Source organism: Plectropomus leopardus, chromosome 18 (assembly GCF_026936395.1).
Source record: "Plectropomus leopardus strain MGB_pleo_1.0 chromosome 18, ASM2693639v1, whole genome shotgun sequence".
Taxonomy (NCBI): Eukaryota; Metazoa; Chordata; class Actinopteri; order Perciformes; family Serranidae; genus Plectropomus; species Plectropomus leopardus.
Window position 1 is genome coordinate 27,074,210 of NC_142193.1, and position 19,349 is coordinate 27,093,558.

Below are 19,349 nucleotides of genomic sequence, written 5' to 3' on the forward strand. Positions count from 1 at the left end.
TTTAAAAGTATAACATAAAATAGAAATCCTGTAGTAATAAAAACAATCAGCACTAGTATGAGTATTTGAAATATAATTATGTATAATGCCTGTACATTTGTAAGCAGTCTCTTATGGTCATTTTCTTGTGTGTTTTTTTTTTGTTTTAATATTTAACCAACTTCTTTTCTTTTTAACCTTTTTTTGGGGCATTTTTTGTGTTTATTGATAGGACATCAGAGGACTCAGCCTATATGGGGCACACACTCTACCTGGAGAGCTAGAGGTCATCCTGCTAATTTCTTTAAATAATGTTTGGTTAGTCTATTTTATGAAAGTAACAATAAATAAATAAATAAAAATATCCCAACATTTATATTTTTATATATTCACAATTATGTTACAGAAAAAAATATATAGTCCTATACATTTGTTGGCACTTTCTTAAGGTAATTTTTCCTTGTTTATTTATTTCTTTTGTTATTCTGTTTTGTTTTTTGTTTTAAATAATTATTATTTTTACGTAATTTTAGATATTTACTCCATCTGTTTTCATGAAAAAATATATATATATATTTTATTTATTTATAATTTTTACCAACTGGCATCATAGTGCGTACTAAAGAGGTTTAATTGTCTATTGTTGGCAAAATATGACCATAAAAAAGATGATTCAACAATTAGTTCCGACCAAGCACTCTGATTGGACAGGACTCCTTCCGCGAGCACGAATAGCAGCACTGGGACTTTAACTCTGTATGTATCACTCCGCTCTACAGGTGTTCTGGAGCCATTAAGTACACTAACCGTTAAATAACCGACATTAACGGTCGTCGTAACTAACTTACCGCAAAGGGGAACATATTTTAACTGATTTCACTATAATACATCCATGATTTTAAGAAATAAAATTTGAGTTAAATAATGATTGGTCGTCGGAAGAGTACGAAGCGAAGGAAAGAAGTGCGGAAACTTTATTGCAAATCTTCAGGTATGTTCACATGACACCGGAAGACCTAGCAAGTACCGATTAAACTGTAAACTTATCGACATCACAGGTTAGCCACCAAAAACAGACTTTTATTTTACGGGTATAATAATATAATAAATACTTGGAAACTTCCAGATATATGCTTATTATACAAATTAGATGGCCCGTGGTAAGGTGTACAGCCAGCTTAAATAAAGTAGCTAGCTAGTTAGCAGGAGCGTAAATGTGTTACTTAGCAACAGTCCGGTTCTTGTAAAGTTGCGGAAATATTTGTTTGGTCTACAAATAATGTTGAGTAGCCCAAAATTTTTTGTTATGAATGCTTAGTATTGGTCTCCAACATTAGGAAACGTCCGGATGCTAACTTGCATATGTTGGCCATTTTGCATAATTTACCTTGTTTGTATAAATGTGAATAATTACACGGACAGTATTTCAGCCACTGTTTGGCCAATTTGGACATTACCTGGTTGGTTTTGGGGGGATTTGAGGATGCTGAATCCATTTTTGATATTTTCAAAATTCAAAATTTATGTTTTAAATTAGATGTCTACATATTTTAGGTCATTTTAGATAATTTTGTCTGGTACAAATGTCTATTGCAGAGTAGGACAATCTGATAGGTACAGATGTCTATCAGAATGGCCTACCACCTGTATAAATAGAGTCATACAGTATCTGGAGAAGGTCAATTTAATAGGGACAAATGTCTATCAGAATGGTTCAATGATTATTTATTTAGATTTATATGTAATATTTATATTTTTTTCTGTACATATAATATGTTGTTTTACATCAGATTTGAAGAAAGTGAGTTAAATATTCAAAATATATCCCTGAGTTTTTACAATCGCTGCTCCATTTCCTCCCTCTGAATAAGTCATAGACTATTTTGCTCATTTGCTTGCACTTTATTAAGACTTTGCAGCCGGCAAATGCACACACACTTTTAATGCACACACAGGAGTTACACACACAGGTGGGCTCTCTATCGTTGATGTGAGAGCACAGCTTCACCCACTCTTCCCTCCCAGAGTACAGACACCAACGAGGCACGGATACACATACTAATAAACAGTAAGGCACTTTACAGATCCATGAGAGCAAAGGTTAGAAACAACCAACGCTCTGTACCTGACAGTAACAAAACGTCCAGGTTTACATTCAAAGCCTGCAGACACATACAGTACATTTAAGGCAAACTAACAGTAAAACATACATTAGCGTGCAGGCTAAAATTGACTACAGGTTAAGTGAGCAACTCTAAGACTACATTGATTAAGACTATTGGTGATGTTAAAGACTCTTTAATCATTTAAGACTTTCTAAGGAGCTCTGTCTGGGCTTTTTTAAGACTTTTCTTAAGCTCATACTTCCTCAATGAAGTGTCATCTGGAGGGCTGAATGGGTGTGTGTCACTGTGGAGCACAAAGAAAACACAAGCTGAACAATACTGTGTGTTTTCAAATCGAAATGAAATGCTCAGATAGATAATCCTCCTCTGTTTACCTGCTGGTGATGTGTGTGTCTCTTCTCTCCTCTACCCGTCCTGTCCTCCACTGCTGGGCTTTGTGACCTGGACAATCTCCACCGAGGTGAAGCCTTTGGTGGTGGAGGCTCGGTTCCTCATCCTCATTTTATTCAGGGTCATCTCCGCCACTTCTGCGCGCTCCTCGGCATCATCCAGTTCATGGATGGTCTTCCTGTACTTAGACAGACTTGTATTGGCCTGCTCCTCCTACAGAGACACGGGCAACTGGTTTGTCACAAAATGTCCTACACAATGTCTTCAGCAAGCTCTCTAACATGTCTGTTTTTTATTTGACCCTTTGACACCTGAGCAAGTTATCTTCTTTCAAAATTATGGGAAAAAGGAAATGAGCAACTTAACAAAGATCGACCCAAAAATTTGCTCACAAAAAAAAAGTAAAAAGTTGCAAAAAAATTACCTGAAAATTAGCAATAAAACAAATTTTAAAAAAACAGTAAAAAGGAAAAAAAATCTTAAAAAATATACCTACACATACATATATATTTAATATATATAGATATAATTTTAAATAGATAATGATAATAATCTTAAATATAGTTTATTCTCATTTTTCTCTCTCCGCCTCTCTTTTTCAAAAAGAGTTGTTGACAATGCTCCATTAAATATAAAGCTACAGCCTGGCTGGCACCAACTGCTGATTAGCTTAGCAGTGGCGGCAGTTATCTATTTATGGCAGGAAGTTACTGCTTCCAGCCATGAAACAGTCTGACACACAATCCCCGATAATACAGCAAATTCCCCCTTTTTTTTTTTTTTTTTTTTACAGATTAAACAAATAAGACATAACATGCTAATTAAAAAGCTTTACAGTGAAAGCATATAGTCTAAGCTGCAGCTGTTTGATTCTGCAGCAAAGGGCAGCCAAACTAAAAGCTGACAAAGTTAAACTTTTGCGACAAATTGCGGCCAGAGAATTCAGTTGACCTAACATGTTGACCTTGTTTATGTTACATAGACTATCATCCTGCCTGAACCACATGCACATGAGCACACCTCACAGCTGCAGAAAATGTAATTATTGCAGTGTTTCAGTTAGAGGTGTAAGTAGGTCGATTTTTTGACAGGTCTGTTTCACTGTTTCTAGTATTCATGCTGAGCTTAGTTACTAAACTACCCTTAACAATCCTACAGACACGAGAGCAGTATCACTGTTCTCATCTAACACTCTGCAAGAAAGACAATAAAGCTCTTTGTATAAGCTAAATCTTATAAAATCTCAAAAGAAATCCCCTAAAATATGTACTTACAAAGAGCTTGTTCCTGAAGACATCACAGAAAATGCAAATCATTCATTAAAAAAGAGGTAAAAATAAGACTTTTAAATCCAGTGCCACTCAAACTCACAGCTTCTTCTATCTGCCGTTTGTAGGACTTGAGCTTGTTCTGGAGTTTCTCCACCAGCTCCTGCATGCGCTGATTGGTCTTGTGATCCTCCTCCGTCTGGAAGATCAACTCCTTGAGGCGTCGCTCTCCCTTACGGAGACTTTTCACCGTCTCCATGTGGCGCTTCTGCTCCTGGTCCAGCTCATTCTCCACCTCCTTGATCTAAATCAACACAATATGTGGATTAGAGACCTCGGCCAGGTGGGTGTCTGACCTGTTCACATTATGTCACTTTGCTCACCCTGGTTTCCAGTTTCTGGATGGTGCGTTTCCCAGCCTTCAGAGCCTGCTGCTCAGCCTCCTCCAGCTTCAGAGTGAGGTCTCTGATGTTCTGCTCCTGGTTCCTCTTGACTTTCTCCAGGTGGGAGCTGCGGTCCTGCTCCTGACGAAGCTCCTCACACAGGCGCGTTGCCTGGAGAAAGACACATACATGAACGCTCAGTTTATTTTGAGATGAACTGTGTCGTTATGCCTTTACTATGATATTTTTTGTGGATTCATGCAGCTTACATCAGTCACAGCCTTCTTGGCTCTCTCATCAGCAGAGCGAAACTCTGAGATCAGCTCTTCATTCTCACTGGACAGTCGGGTGACGTCAGCCTCCAGTTTTCTCTTTAGGATCGTCAGACTTTGGTTCTAGAGCGAGAACATTTGAAAATATTAGTTGAGATTATGTAAAGTAAAGAAAATGACAGCAACAGGAAATTAAACAAAAAACAAACCCTTTGAAACCTGTCACCTAAGGTTTCAAAGGGTTAAGAATCAAGTACAATGGGATTATAAAACCATCAGTACCTGCATGCTGATCTCACTGAACCTCTCCGTGGTGTCCACCAGCTCCTGCTCGATTTGCTTGCGGGCCCTCTCGGACGCCTCCAGGCCTCCTCTCAGCTCCTCCATCTCTCCCTGTATCAGGCACAGCCGCCGCTCCTGCAGGCTGTACTTCTCTCTCAGCTCGTCGTGCTGACGAGCGTCCTCGTCCATCTGCACCTGCAGATCCTGGATGGGACACACGAAGATTACTGCCATCATATTTTTAAACTGCGATGTTTTTCTAAGCAGTTTCTTCAAATAAAACTCCTACTTTGATCTGCTGCTGCAGCTTCTTGAGGGTTTTGACCAGCTCAGCGTTGTTCCTGTTGGCATGCTCCAGCTGGATCTCCATCTCGTTCAAGTCTCCCTCCATCTTCTTCTTCATCCTTATAGCCTCGGCACGACCTTTGGCCTCTGCCTCCAGGCTCGCCTGCAGTGACTCCACTGCACGCGCATGGTTCTTTCTATTCGGCATAAATGAAACAGGTCGTAGTTAAGGACTGTTTGGGTATGAAACACAGACAGAAATCCAAATTTCGTCTTTTTTCTTTCATCATGCCGATAAATGAACACAATTCAGACTGAGGGGAGAATTCTTTGTGTATTGTAGCCGCTGATGGCACTATAATTTGTGTAGCACTTGCAACAGCTATCTGCCCTGTCTCAAGGTCCAAGTGCAGTTTGCCTTTTTTGTGTTTGATTGCAGCTGTGTATGTGTGTGTGTGTGTGTGTGTGTGTGTGTGTGTGTGTTCACTCTTTAAGGAAGCTTGTCCTTTCAGAGCATCTGTTTTCTAACCTGGTGACTTCAAACTCCTCTTCCTTCTCGTGGATCCTGCGGTCGATGTCAGCCTTGACTTGAGCGAGCTCCAGCTGTACACGGACCAGCTTACCTTCCTCCACCTGGACACACACACAAACACACATTTAGCAGTTTAAAACAAGACAACTGTGCTTGTATTTACAGAAGCAACAGGCTCTCGTTCAACTCTCAAAGTCAAGTCATTTTGTCATTATTTTTCCAAAATTCATGTAAATCATTTTCTTAAATATCAACATTTAGAACTCACACATGCCAAGTTTTTTCATAACCAAAAGAATCTTTCAGTACCTCCAGCGAAGCTTCGGCCTCCTCCAGAGCCAGCTGCAGCTCCTCCTTCTCCACCTCAAGTTTCTTTTTCACCTTCTGCAGCTCGTGGACGCTGCGGCCTCCTTCCCCAAGCTGGTCAACCAGCTCCCTGATCTCCTCTGAGGGGAGAAAAGACACATTCTCGAGCAATAAAACATGAGCGCATGCTGTGGATAAGGACAAGACTACACACTTTTCCCATAATTATCTAGTGTCCATTAATTGCAGCTGTTCGCAGGTACCTGAGAGGGTTTTGTTTTCCTTGCGGACGATCTCTATCTGATCCTGGCTCTCCTCGTAGGCTGTCTTCAGCTTGTAGAGCTCTGTCATGTAGGAGCGGCTCTCCTTCTGGCTGTTGTCCAGTTCCAGTTGCAGCTCCTCGTTCTTTTGGCTCCACTCGGCTGCCAGCTTGTCGAAAACTCGCTGCTTTTTATCCAGAGCTGCTGCTGCTGCGTTGGACTAGTCACATAGACACAAAGGAAGGAAATATCCCTTTTTGTGATTTTAAGATTATTTCTGCGCCTCAGATGTTGGTAGTTTTATATATAATGGGGAAAGAGACCCGAGATGTAATAACATGGGTGGATAGGTTAAGAAACAATACAGGATAACTGATTATTAGTTTACAAGTTGCTGGTTACAGGTTTAGAAATGCAAATCTTTACCGTCCGATCAAAATCAGTATATAAAGACATGATTTTGGGCTCTATTGACTTGTGATTGCAAATGTTTTTAGAGTCGATATTTAATAAATCAACTAAATAACAAATATATGGATGAATCAATAATATGCCACATACAGTACTGCGAAAGCATACATTTTTAATATGGGTTTGTGGTCACAGCAGAAAAGTCATGCAGACAGTTTCATATGTGTTGAGATACAGTCATTTATTTGTGTGCTTGCCAGTGTGTGTTTGCGTGTGTGTGTGTGTACCCTCTCCAGGTCTATGGTGAGGTCCTCCACTTCTCCCTGCAGCCTCTGCTTGACCTTATCCAAGCTGGCAGCTCTGGCTTGGGCCGCCTCCGCTGCCTCCTCAGCCTCCTGGAGACGCGCTGCAAGTTTTCGCCTGGAGGAGAGTGGGTGGAGAGGGGGAACCGTGGGATTACATTAAAAGTATCGAGACAAGTTTATTTGTATTGTTACAGCCACCCTTTATACACAAGGGTGATGTATAAAAGTTTTTATTTGATTTACAGCAGCAGCTGCTGCATTTTTTAGCACTTTTCCACCTACTTGGTCTCCTCCAGCTCCTCGGTGCGGTGGATGGCGTCTGTTTCATACTTGCTCCTCCAGGAGGTGACGTCAGCGTTGAGCTTGGACACGAGGCGCTGCAGCTCCCCGCGGGCTTCTGACTCCTCCTCCAGCTGCTCCTTCATCAGGGAGAGGTCGTGACGGGCGTTAGCCAAGCCCACAACCGCTGTGTTACGGCCCTGCAGAGTGGGAGAGACACATTACGGTTTATATGAGTTTTAAAGGCAACAAAACGAAAACTAAAGAAACAAGAGGATGTTTGCGTCTCAACAAATGACGGCCATGGTTATACCTTATTCTCCTCGTCCACCTGTCGCTTGAGCTCGTCGATCTGCGTGGTGAGAGAGGCCTTGAGCCTGGTCACCTGCGTCAGCTTACTCTGCATGTCCTCCAGCTCCCTGCTCATGTCATTGTTCTCGGCTAAACACACGAGAAAAGGAATAGACTGTAAAAACTCCAAGTAACAGTGTTTGTGGCCGTTCGTGTGTTTGTGTGTTCTCACCAGTCAGGTGGATTTTGGCCGTGTTGAGCTCCGTCTGAGTGCGCTCCATCTCAGCCAGGCGAGCGTTGGCCTCTGCCAGGTTGTCCTCCAGCTTGTGGACATGGGCCTCAGAGTTCATCTACACATGTGAGTGTGCATGAGTTTATATCCATGTATGGTGTGTTTTCTTGGTGGAGTTAATCACATTAGATTTTCCGTTGTACCTTTGCTTTCTGAGTGGCCTCCATCGTGGCGTTGAGATCTTCGATCTCCGCCTTCATGCTCTGTCTGTCCTTCTCCAGTTTAACTTTAAGCCTGGTCAGGTTCTCCAGCTGCTCGCCCAGCTCTGCCATCGCGTCTGAGTGCTTCTTCCTCAGCGTCGCCGCTGTGGCCTCCGACTGGAGCGCTGCCTCCTCCAGCTCTCGCCTCAGCTTCAGCAGTTCTGTCTCCCGCTTCCTGTTCTGCTCAATCTAAAGGGTTGTAGAAGTTTAAAAAAACAGAGGTACAAGTTGTCCAACCAAAACAAAAACTGAATTTTTACCACCACCTGACTGAGTCTTTCTCACCTGGGCGACAGTGGCTCCTCCTGCCTCCTCCAGCCTATCACTGAGGTCCTCTAGATCTCGGGATAGCTCTGCTCTCTGCTTCTCCACCTTTCAGAGAACAGGAAACTTTAATCTCTAACTGTAATAAGTGATATCCCACCTGTCTAATTCTGCAGTTATAGATGAGGTTTATCTGCACCTTGGCTCTGTTGGCTCGTTCAGCTTCCAGCTCTTCCTCCAGCTCCTCAATGCGGCCCTGAAAAAAAAGATAAATGTGTGCAGGAGTACAAACAACAATAACCAACATCTTTAAAACCAGATTATTTATCATCCCCCTTTACTCTTTCAGCTCCTCATTTTCACCCTGTTCCCTACTTCCTCATTTTATATTTATTCTGCCCTTTTTTTTAATGTTCTATTTCCTCCATGCAATCATCTCACCTTTACAGCACCAGAATAATTTCTCACTCTGCTGACCTCATGCAGCATTCATCACCTCACATTTACCCCTGCTAAAAACCAATCATGCCGGGCTGCTCATAGGATTTGCAAATACTGCATTAAATTCACCAACATTGGGAGTTATTTGAATTTTATTGACAGACACAACAGGCTTAAAAGCTCCTCCTCACTAGTTGACTTAATTGATAAACATGTCAAACCACAGATGGAGTGATTTAAACCAGCTAATGTCGAGCTTTGTGGAACGAAAGCCGGGAAACTTTTTGCACATCTGACCACAAACCTGGTGCTCTTTGAGCTTGCGGCTGAGCATGGAGCTGAGGGCCTGTTCGTCCTCCAGCTTCGAGTTCATGTTGTTGATCTCAAAGTCTCTCCTGTAAGAACAGACAAAAAACACACACACAGCAGGGGGAGATTAGGAGCTAACTGTGTGTAAAAGGGTGTAAGGGACATACACATTGTATTCCTACTGTATTGATAAGAGCTTGTTTTGTATGTTAAAGAGGAAGACAAATGTCAAGATATGTCTAAAGCTTTTATGAACTTGTCAGCTTCTGTCCGTATTTGCGTAGTCTTTTGTCTCTCACTTCTTGATGACTTCTTCCAGGTCAATTTTTGCGTTCTCCATCTCATTCAGATTCTCTATCGTCATCTTCAGGTCTCCCTCAGCCTTCCTCCTCGCTTTCTCCACCTCTGCCCTGATCCTCTTCTCCTGCTCCCAGCTGTCCTCCAGCTACACACACACACACACACACACACACACACACATATACATAAACATGAATAAGACACTAATTCTGACTAAATAAGTCATTAGGACAAATCATTTTTCAAGTCACATACCTCGTTCACTTGGGAGTTGAGCTTGCTGTTGGTCTTGGTCAGATGGTTAACTTTGTCTTCCTCTATTTGGAGGTCCTCCACAGTTTTCTGATTCAATCATAACAACGTATAACTTGGTCACTATTAAAAGCATAAAAAAGGTGTTTGAAATACTTTTTCATGCGCATGCATGTTGCTGTGTGTTTGTCTACCTGTTGCAGTTCCTCCAGAGCTCTCTTTTCCTTCTGCAGCTTGCTGATATGGTCGTCTCTCTGGCTCAGGTCACCCGTCAGAGTTCGCACCTTAAAGTCCAGACCCTGAACACACCATTGAACAGAATTCAACTCTTGTGTGCATTAATCCAGCTGTTTCCAGGTACGGACAGTATTAAGTGAAATAGCTTCATCTCCACAGCTGCTGTACTTCATTTTGTCTCTCCTCTACCTGTTTCTCCTTCTCAGTCTTGGCTAGTGTGGACTCTAGAGACTCCAGATCTCTCTTCAGCTCATTCAGTTCCCCTTCCAGCTGTCTCCTCTGGCCATGGAGGGAGGCTGTGTTCCCCTCTTCTTCCTCCAGGCGCTCACGCAGATCCTAAATCCAGACACAGGTCAGTTCTTCAGCTTTTTTCCACACATATGATTATCCAAAACTTCTTATTAATTCTACACATGCAGTTTCTTGCATGCTTTAAATATTATATACATAATAATGTCAGCTATCACTTACAGCATCATTCTTCTAGATGGTCTGCAAATCTCCTTTTAATGAATGTACAATGTTAGCTGAGTAGAAATAGCTAACAGCTGATGCTTGTTTGTTGCAGTATTAGTACCCCAGAGGAATTTTACTGCCATATACAGTATTACAGAGATGAATACATGTAATGTGCATCTACACAAATATGGTTTGTGTACAACATATTACCTGCACTGACTCCTCCAGATGGACCTTTTGGTGCATCAGCTGGGTGCAGCGCTCCTCAGCATCGCCCAGCGTGTCCTGCTCCTGTGAAGAGACAAGGAGATGGAGCATTTATATGTGAGTATATAGTGTTTCTTTGTGTGTAAATAACTGCACGGGAGCAATGACAAAGAAACGGTATATCACTGGCTCTGGCTTGTAAATAGTTCATGTGCCCTTTTTGAGCACTGGTGAAAATTTTGAGCACAAATTTCAATAAGAGCTGTTTGCTTTTTAACAAAAGAAAAAACTGGTTTCATTTGTGTTCAGTCAAGTCCTAGATAACTGACTAGTCACTGGTTCCAACACTTGGTATGTTTACCCCCACTAGGGGTCGCCAAAGCGTCATGCCAGGCCTGGCGCCTTCTTGATTTTAAGGGGTGTAAGAAAACTTTCTGAAAGTATATATCTATACAGTAGCTCTATATCCCAGCATTTCATTCATCAAAATCATTTGAACGCATCTTAATACACACCAGCATCAGTTAAAAAGCACTACTGTGTGTACTTACTGCAGCCAGCGCCAGGGCGAGGTCGTTCTTCTCCTGTGACAGAGTGACCATCTTCCCGTCCAGATCTTTGATCTTCCCTTCCAGCTCCTTCACCCTCTCCACTGCCACCCGCAGCTCCTCTTCCTTCGCCTTAAAAATCTCCTCCTGACGGGCAACCATCAGCAGCGGCTTCACCTGAGGAAGTGAGGTAAAAAAGGATGACGATGAAGACTGTACAGATGATAATTTACCATAAGGAGGCCAAAATTCTGCACTTTACCTTATTGTAGAGTTTCCACCAGCCCCAGAAGCGTAACTGAAGGAACTTCCTCACGTTGCGCTGGATGGCCATCAGTGCAATTCTGTATCACACACGACAGCAGAAACAATGTTATTACAAACAAACATGTACTAAGTACTACTACTACACAGAAACGCAGGCGCACACTGACCGTCTGTCCACCATCTTCTTAAACTCGATCCTCATCAGAGTTCCTCTGAGTTGAGCCTGCAGCATCGTTATGATCTTTGCCAGCCGCTCGTCACGCATGTCCTCCATTTTTGCCAGGACACCTGCGCGGAAAAACACCTGCAGAAGGAAACACAAACAGGTGAAAGACAGAAGAACAGAAAGGTTGAGAAAAAGAGGAAAACAGAGAGAAAGCTATAAGACTTAAATCAGATACACACTGTCATGCAATAAGCAACAGTGTACAAATGTGATTCAACTTTAATGTATTTAACACTGATTTAAATGTATTTGTCCAATGAGAGATGTCATTTAATGTGTTTTCTCGCTGATTATAAGAGTGGCGTACCTTGGTGTGGCCGATGCGGTACTCCATATTATCCAGGCCGACAGAATTCAGGATGAGCTCAGAGGCCTTCTTATTGTCAACGAATCCCTTTGGGATGACGTTGGGGTTGAGGATGTAGTACCTAAGAGACATTAGGAAAGGCAAAATGTTACAGTAGTCAATTTTTTTTTTTATGAAGTAGTTTTTTCTTATATTGATTTTTACAATAAACAAAAATATATATATAAATAAGACGGCGCCCATAACATTCTAATTGGTTTTTAATGATAATAAGCAACGATAATCTAACATAGACTATGACTCACCTCACCCAAAATCCTGCCTCAGTATCCCTTAACCACCCACCTAAACCTACCACCATATCACTCATCCTCCCAAAAACAATAAACTGATTCCTAAGGAGATGAGTAACAATAGGTTTACATAATATGTGCCAGCAATTCATCTGCAGGTTTTAGGGATTACTCCAGTCGACATAAGTTAAATTAACATGGAGATAAATGCTAGTATAATGGAGATGAATAAAAAAAGAGAGTAGGAGTCAGACCTTTGCTTGAATTCTGGGTACTGTAGTCTGTTTGGGAATCCTTTCCTGCAGATGCGTATGCCCTCTAGCACGCCGTTACAGGCTAACTGGTGCAGGATCAGATGGTTATCCGTCACACCTTTACAGCGTGGAAGACAGAAATTCAAGTGGATAGTAAACCATTTACCAATGTCTCAAACTGAATACATCTTTTATATATAGTGAGACAGATTGTATGCTTCATAATACGCCTAAAATACATAAAGTGGCTTCAAGATTCTGACCTCAGCTGTTCACCCACTGACCTGGCTTCTTGAACTCATTGGGCACGATGCAGCGGACGAAGTGTGGAGCAGTGCTTCGCAGGGTGCTCATCAGCTTGTTCAGTTGTTCCTGTTGTGCACAAAGGAGACCTGTGAGTATGTTGTGAGAGTCACAGTTTTCTTGTATACGTGTGTAAGCGTCCCTGTGTATCTGTGTGAGTTACCCTGTAGAAGTTGGAGACGGTTTGAAAAGATGAGCCTTTCTTCTGTTTCTTGGTTCCTCCAGCGGCCTCGTCCTCTTTGAAGAGCTGAGCCAGCAGAGGCATCGAGGACTTCTGGAAGAGTCCAACCACCGTCTCATTCAGAGGGTCTTTGTTCTTCTCCAGCCAGTGAGCGATGTTGTAGCCGACCTGTGAGCGGCCCAAACAGCATTAATAGACCAAGGTCTGTACACAGTTACACATGCTGCTTTACATTCAGAGATATCAAGTACTGTGTTGACAGAGGAGGATGCACTTTGGCACTTTACTTATAGAAATACTTCACCCCCGAATGACTATTTGTGTACTCAATTACTATGTGGTATTTGTGAAGAGAACTTTGTTTTTCTTGCATGCGTCCATGGTGAATGAACAATTCAGAACCCGAAAAGTCTTGATTAACTGAAGTCATTGGGGTCCAACAGTGACAACAGCAAAACTACATCAGAACATCTGTTTATAACGGAAACAACTTGTGCAGTATGATCCAAGTCTCATTTATTCAGTCATATGCTCAGTATTCCCCAAACATACAGCTATTTCCAACAGGTAAATGAATGGAAAGTGAAACAAAGTTCTCTTCATAAATTCAACATAACACGGGTCGAGGAATTGATTTACAAATGGTCGTTTTGTATTTTTAAAAATGGGTAAGGGCTAAAATTTGTTAATATTTGTAACACTTTTGTAATTTGTAATTTTTTTTACTGCTGCTTAGTCTTGAAACTTAAATAAGTAATGCAATCTTTGTTTTATCATTTTTGATTATTATTCTGATTTATGAGGGGGTATCTTCATATGCCATGTTGGCCTTAACCTCTCCTGCACAATGTTCAGACTTCTAACTGTCTTTTTTGATGTACACTTATGTGCAAATAAACGTAACTAAACTTATCTCAACGGAAACACACGCATTCTTCCACATCTCTGTGAAGGCGTTTGTCAAGTACTCACAGTGCCGGCATAGTGCACCAGTTCAAAATGAACCTCTGGTCCTTTCTTCCCCCCTTTCGGCTTGAGGAAGTTGGAGGACTTGCCCACGTGGTTTTCATACAGAGCTGCTTTGAAGGTCGCGTCTGTTGCCTTTGGAAACACACACTGCTCCTCCAGGATGGAGAAGATCCCCATAGGCTAGAGAGGGAGGAAGGAATAGAAAACGAATACGCTGTACTTAACATACTGTATATCAGTGTTTGTGCACTTTACGCTGACTGTGTGCTACCTTCTCCAGCAGGTCAATGCAGGCCTGCAGGTCGAGGCCGAAGTCGATGAAGACCCAGTCGATGCCCTCCTTCTTGTACTCCTCCTGCTCCAGCACAAACATGTGGTGGTTGAAGAACTGCTGCAGCTTCTCGTTGGTGAAGTTAATGCACAGCTGCTCAAAGCTGTTGAACTGGAGAAGAAACACGGAGTTGGATCGTGGAGATGAGAGGTAAGATATCCTTACAAATAATGTTGCAGACAAGACACGTCTTATTCAATTATCAATTCAAAACTCACCTCAAAGATCTCAAACCCAGCAATGTCCAGCACTCCTATGAAGTACTGTCGCTGCATCTTGGTGTCCAAGGTCCTATTGATGCGGTGCACCATCCACTTGAACATACGGTCGTAGATGGCCTTTGCCAGAGCACCGATGGAGTACACACACTGGTCCTGGTTCTGACCTGACATTTCAGATCCAAAGATTTTAAATGAGTGAGTTGTCTACTGTCATTGAGTAGTCTTTGTGTACAAATTGAATCATTTAAAAAATGTTTTTGCAATACCTTTGGTCACAAACTCATTGCCAACCTTGACCCTGGGGCGCGTTATACCCTTCTGCAGCTCCCCAGAGTTGATGGCCATGAGGTGAGCGACTTTGTCCGCCACTTGGGGGAGCGGAAAAAAGAGCAGACAAGGAATTAGTTAAATTATTTCAACAATGTCTCGTAGCACACGCTGACAAAATGGGCCAGAACAGAATATAGAAATGAGATTGGGACTGATGAAAGAAAAAACTGAGAAAAGGCCAGAATGAGGTGGACTTTTTATACCCTCAGTGGAATCCACATCAGCCTGTTCCTCTCTGGCTTTCTGTTTGAACTTCATGTTGCCGAAGTGCATTATGCCTCCGGTCAACTGGTACACGCTCATCTTCTCCTCAGAAGTGAAACCCAGGACATCAAAGGCCTCCTGTGGACAGACAAGCAAAGAGAGAGAGAGGACAGAGAGGAGAATATCAGTGCTGCACAAGTTACACAAAGAAAAGCAATAGCACCATCAACAGGCTCATTTATATAACCTCTCATCAATCATGCAAAGACGCACAGCGCTGTATGTCAGTCTTTATTACCGATTCAGAGTCAAAGAGCAACATGAATAGCTCAGCTCACACAGAACAACTATGAACTCACATCAGTGAGCAGCAGTTCCTCCCCATCATCCACGTTATCGACCACAGTGACTCCCTGACACACCCACACATACTGTTTGGGGTCTGGCTTCAGCAGCAGAGCCTCTGGAAGACAGAACAATCCTCCTTTGTCACAAGCAGATTTGAGAAACTATTATGTGTGTATGAAAAAAGCTTAGGGCAAATTTTGAATTTTTCAGCACTTAGTGTTCATAAGTTAAACACCTCTAGCAGTAAAAAAGGATTTGTAGTTTGTAATATCTGCCTAAATGCACTTTAATTTCATATGAAGCGGTAACATTGATGGTTTAATTTTCTCACCTATGAGCTCTGGCTTCCTTCCAGACAGGAGTTGGTAGAAGATGTGGTATCCTCTCTCAGCGGCCTGCTGGGAAATCACTCTTGATTTCTCTAGCAGATCTGAAGCACACACACAGGCATAGACACAGAAAAAAACACAACAGACCCAATAAGACAAACTGTTTTCAAGGAGGCTAATTAAATTCCTGTCACAGCTAATGTTTTTCAACATGATCACATCTTAATTTAATTAAATACAGCATATACAAAGAAACAAATGTTGGTATTTGACTAAAATGAACCACTCACAGCTCTCAATGTCGGCACCAGCCAGCTTAGCTGTCGGCCCAAAGTGGATTCGGATAAACTTTCCCTGAAAGGACACATAAATATTATTCTCACAGATTTGATGTTGTCATCACATAGTAGGGGTGGGGATTGATATAGTATAGTAAAGCTGTATGTTTGTTAGGCTACATCGAATCGATACAAGGACGCCAAGTATTGATTTTTTTAATCATATAAATGATTAATATTACAAATACAAATGCTTTTGGTAGCCTAATAAAAATCAATTGCTTTTTCAGTCCACTAATGACAATTTACTGAAATTAAAATGCTTAAAATGAGATGAACAGACTGACAACTTAATCTTATGAGATCAATAGATGTGAACAAAGTTTTCCTTCAGGGACATAATTTGCAGTTTTCAAAAAAGGTAATAAGTCGTGATATATCTCAATATATATCACAATATTAAGCATATCACAACATATTTAAAATCATAATTATGTGATTCCCACCCCTATCACATGGCTATTAATTATTTCATTTGAGGATGTAAAAAATCATCTGATGAAGATTTTTGTTCATGTTTCCCTACAAAGCGTGAGGAGTTGTTGTTCCTGATGGTCTTGGCGTTGCCAAATGCCTCCAGCACCGGGTTAGCCTGAATGATCTGGTCCTCCAGAGAGCCCTGAGAGAAGAGAAGAAGAAAAGAAATTTGCATGATTTGTAAGTAAGAAAAGCAAAGCACAGAATCATGTACACAAACACACACTTGCCTTGGAGTCGGGAGCTTTGCTCCCAGACGCTCCAACATTGGCAAAATACTGGATGACCTTCTTGGTGTTTTCAGTCTTGCCAGCACCAGATTCTCCACTGGAGGACAAATACAAAGAAGTTAATAATAGCTGGACATGCTGGCTACACATTTTATTTGTAGGGGACATAAAGCATGTCGTCCTTACGTGATCAGCATAGACTGGTTCTCATGCTCTGCGATGATGATGGGACATAAAGGGAGCCGGAGAGAAACGGAGAGAGTGTGAGAGAGATGGGAATAATTACTGCTGATTTCCCTCTGAGCAGATCAGAGGACTGCTGATGTTCTCTGTCAGCAGCACCAACAGCACAGACAGCTGTCAGCGCTCCCCTGATGCCATATAATGGCTTCAAATATTTTTCTGCTCCCTGAACAAATCATCACGCACCACACTGATTACACAGCAACTGTCCCACTCCCTCTTTCCACATACAGAGCAGTATAATGACTTTCAGGCAACTCGTCTCCAGAGGGTTCAACCCAAATCACCACATGCCACTTGCGTGCTCTTTGCCAACCGTCCCTCCCTCACCCTCCAGTGACCTATAGGTGATTAAAATGTTTTCCCTCTACTCTTTTAAGCCCCCCTACCATCGCCCTGTAATCACGCTCTCCTCACCCATCAGCATGTCGTGGTAGGCATTGTCAGAGATGGAGAAGAGGTGAGGAGGAACTTCACTGCGTTTCTTCCCCTTGTATATCTGGGCCACTTTAGCGCCGTAGATGGGCAGCCATTTGTACGGGTTGATGGTCACACAGAAGAGGCCTGAGTAAGTCTAGAAAGGGAACATATGAGGATGTTTGAAGGATGCAGCTGGATAAAATGATTCGCAAACTCAGAAATGTGGGAACATATCCAGTTCATAGACAAACTTACGTGCCTCTCCCTCCCCTTCCTCTTGTGTCTCTAACTTTCCTATCTAACCAACGCATTTAAAGAGAAACGCTGTATAAGTCCACAATTTGATATCTAAATATGGAAATATATAAAGTTCAATACAGTTGATGTGTTGTTTTGTGATAAAGCGCTGTATCTTTTTGTTACATCCTATTTCCATGTTAAGCCTGATGAGTTAGGGGACAGACAGATTTTTTTTTTTTTAAAAAAAGAGCACAGTCAAAATCAGCAGAGGTTATGAAATTCTGATTTTAATCTAGTATTGGTAACGCTCCCAAAACATTGGATCCTACATTTTCATAATGCACCAATAACATCTCTTAATTGGACCCATGCTGTCTGGTAAATGCCAGTGCATTCTCATCCCAGGTCACAAAATACAGACGCTTCCTGCAGCATCGATACCGACTTTGATATCACCCTTTGGCATTTCTATGAGACGCACCCTATTTCTGGGAGGTGATTTTCCATGATTTCAAAGAGGAATTGTGGATTCAAAACTTCCAGATAATCCGCTCAACTTTTGAAGAGTTATGTGATGCAATAACAGCTCCTGTAGCACCTGCTGCATCATGCCTGAGGGAGCCAGTTCCTACTGACAAGCACATAGCCATGGTATCATGTGACCTATAAAAGTGAAAAAATGTATCCATTGCAGTTTTGTGAAATATGGCTTTCTTTTAATTGCCTGAAATACGACCTCATGTGAGCATAAAACCTTTTTCTGCAATAAAAGGGAGTTTTATTTCAAAATTGACATGTTTCCATTAAGCATATTTTATATTCGCAATTTCTGAGACTGTTTTCACAGGCTGGTACTCCCCATGTCATATTAAGTGATGTGTGTGTAAACTGAATGCTGAACCTGCTGCATTACGCTTTTAGTTAAACGTGCCTTAATAATATAGTAACAGTTCTTTGGGGGAAAAAAAACAACGTTTTTCTCCTGTCCATGCGGTTTCATGTGGACTTGGTTTTGAATTTACGTGGTGCTGTAACATTCTTACATAGATCCTCATGTTGATGTAGCGGCTGCGCAGGTTTTCCAAGACGCTGGCCTCGTTGAGGAAAGTGAGGTTGGCCATGTCGCTGGCCTGGTAGAACTTAGGAGGGTTCATCTGCTGGATGTCATCCCTCCTCACGGTCACAGTCTGATCAGAAGGACAGTCACTTAATCAATGCATCATCATGAGATTATTAACATTTCTTTTGACATCAGCTCACTTTTACTCCACAAATATAAAAAAAATAACATCTCACAGTGTTCTTGGAGGTCTTGACGGTGACTTTGTCCCCGTCTTCAGACTGGATCTCCCCAGCAATGAAAGCCTCCTTTTCATCTTTGACCCAGCAGGAGCGCTTGATGTCGTATGGTTTATTCATGGCATCCAGGCGCTCCTTCTCTGAGGGAAGCAGGAACGGCATGGGGTCCACATCGTCCCCGCACTCCCCTTTGTATGGCATGGCTGCTGCTGCTGCTGTTGCCACCAACACACACCAACCAACTGACCAGCTCACTCACCTCGAGGCTGAGCAACAGAGACAAAGTGGAGTTAGTAATAGTAGTAAGAAGAAGGAACTTGACCATCATGTTTGACTCAGATACTCACTAATGCAGGAGGTGGAGGTACGCTCAGGAGGAATATGGGTGTGTGAGCTGAGGCCATGCAGTTATATATCAGACCCTCTCCTTCCTGATATGGTCACAGCTCTAAAACCAGCCATCACCCTGAGGTCTCATCCCTCCGATCTGCCTGGCAGCGCAAGATCTGGGAATTCTTCAGTCTGCCTCCATCCATCTGGACTTTCCCTTGAAGGCCATCACTCAGGCTGAACCCGTCTCCTCTCCTCAGCCCATCCCTCGATCCATCTTCTCCTCCGCTCCGCCTTCCCACACCTCGATTTTCATCCTACCATGCATCTG

At 42.2% G+C, this 19,349-nt stretch overlaps 1 protein-coding gene and 1 long non-coding RNA gene across 2 annotated transcripts; one reads left to right on the plus strand and one right to left on the minus strand.

The window, feature by feature from the left end:
• The first annotated feature begins 751 nt into the window (after positions 1-751).
• Positions 752-6,540, plus strand: LOC121956096 (uncharacterized). Its single transcript, XR_015779684.1, has 3 exons — positions 752-970; positions 5,498-5,711; positions 5,814-6,540. It is a non-coding gene; the product is annotated as an uncharacterized LOC121956096 (long non-coding RNA).
• LOC121956094 (myosin-16-like) lies at positions 1,875-18,889 on the minus strand. The gene is made up of 44 exons (XM_042504196.2): positions 18,686-18,889; positions 18,433-18,576; positions 17,147-17,303; positions 16,673-16,700; positions 16,487-16,583; positions 16,306-16,398; positions 15,732-15,795; positions 15,444-15,542; positions 15,124-15,227; positions 14,764-14,902; positions 14,497-14,598; positions 14,228-14,394; positions 13,950-14,120; positions 13,682-13,858; positions 12,692-12,877; positions 12,510-12,597; positions 12,226-12,343; positions 11,679-11,799; positions 11,313-11,449; positions 11,141-11,222; positions 10,882-11,055; positions 10,334-10,414; positions 9,854-10,000; positions 9,622-9,726; positions 9,431-9,517; positions 9,175-9,320; positions 8,871-8,961; positions 8,325-8,381; positions 8,147-8,233; positions 7,805-8,050; positions 7,602-7,719; positions 7,392-7,519; positions 7,082-7,278; positions 6,782-6,914; positions 6,087-6,303; positions 5,827-5,963; positions 5,515-5,618; positions 4,990-5,182; positions 4,701-4,904; positions 4,416-4,541; positions 4,147-4,317; positions 3,867-4,067; positions 2,480-2,708; positions 1,875-2,388 (listed from the first exon to the last, which is right to left on the minus strand). The coding sequence occupies exons 1-43, from the start codon at positions 18,887-18,889 to the stop codon at positions 2,511-2,513; spliced, it is 5,826 nt and encodes a 1,941-aa protein (XP_042360130.2). The 3' UTR covers positions 1,875-2,388; positions 2,480-2,510.
• Positions 18,890-19,349: the final 460 nt, after the last annotated feature.

Excerpts from the sequence above, each read along its gene's own strand:
- LOC121956094 (XM_042504196.2), bottom strand. The coding sequence starts at position 18,889 with ATGCCATACAAAGGGGAGTGCGGGGACGATGTGGACCCCATGCCGTTC. Across the intron at positions 12,878-13,681 it reads TGGTGCACTATGCCGGCACT|GTCGGCTACAACATCGCTCA; the intron begins GTGAGTACTTGA and ends GGCCGCTCACAG. Across the intron at positions 8,051-8,146 it reads GAGGAGCCACTGTCGCCCAG|ATTGAGCAGAACAGGAAGCG; the intron begins GTGAGAAAGACT and ends ACAACCCTTTAG.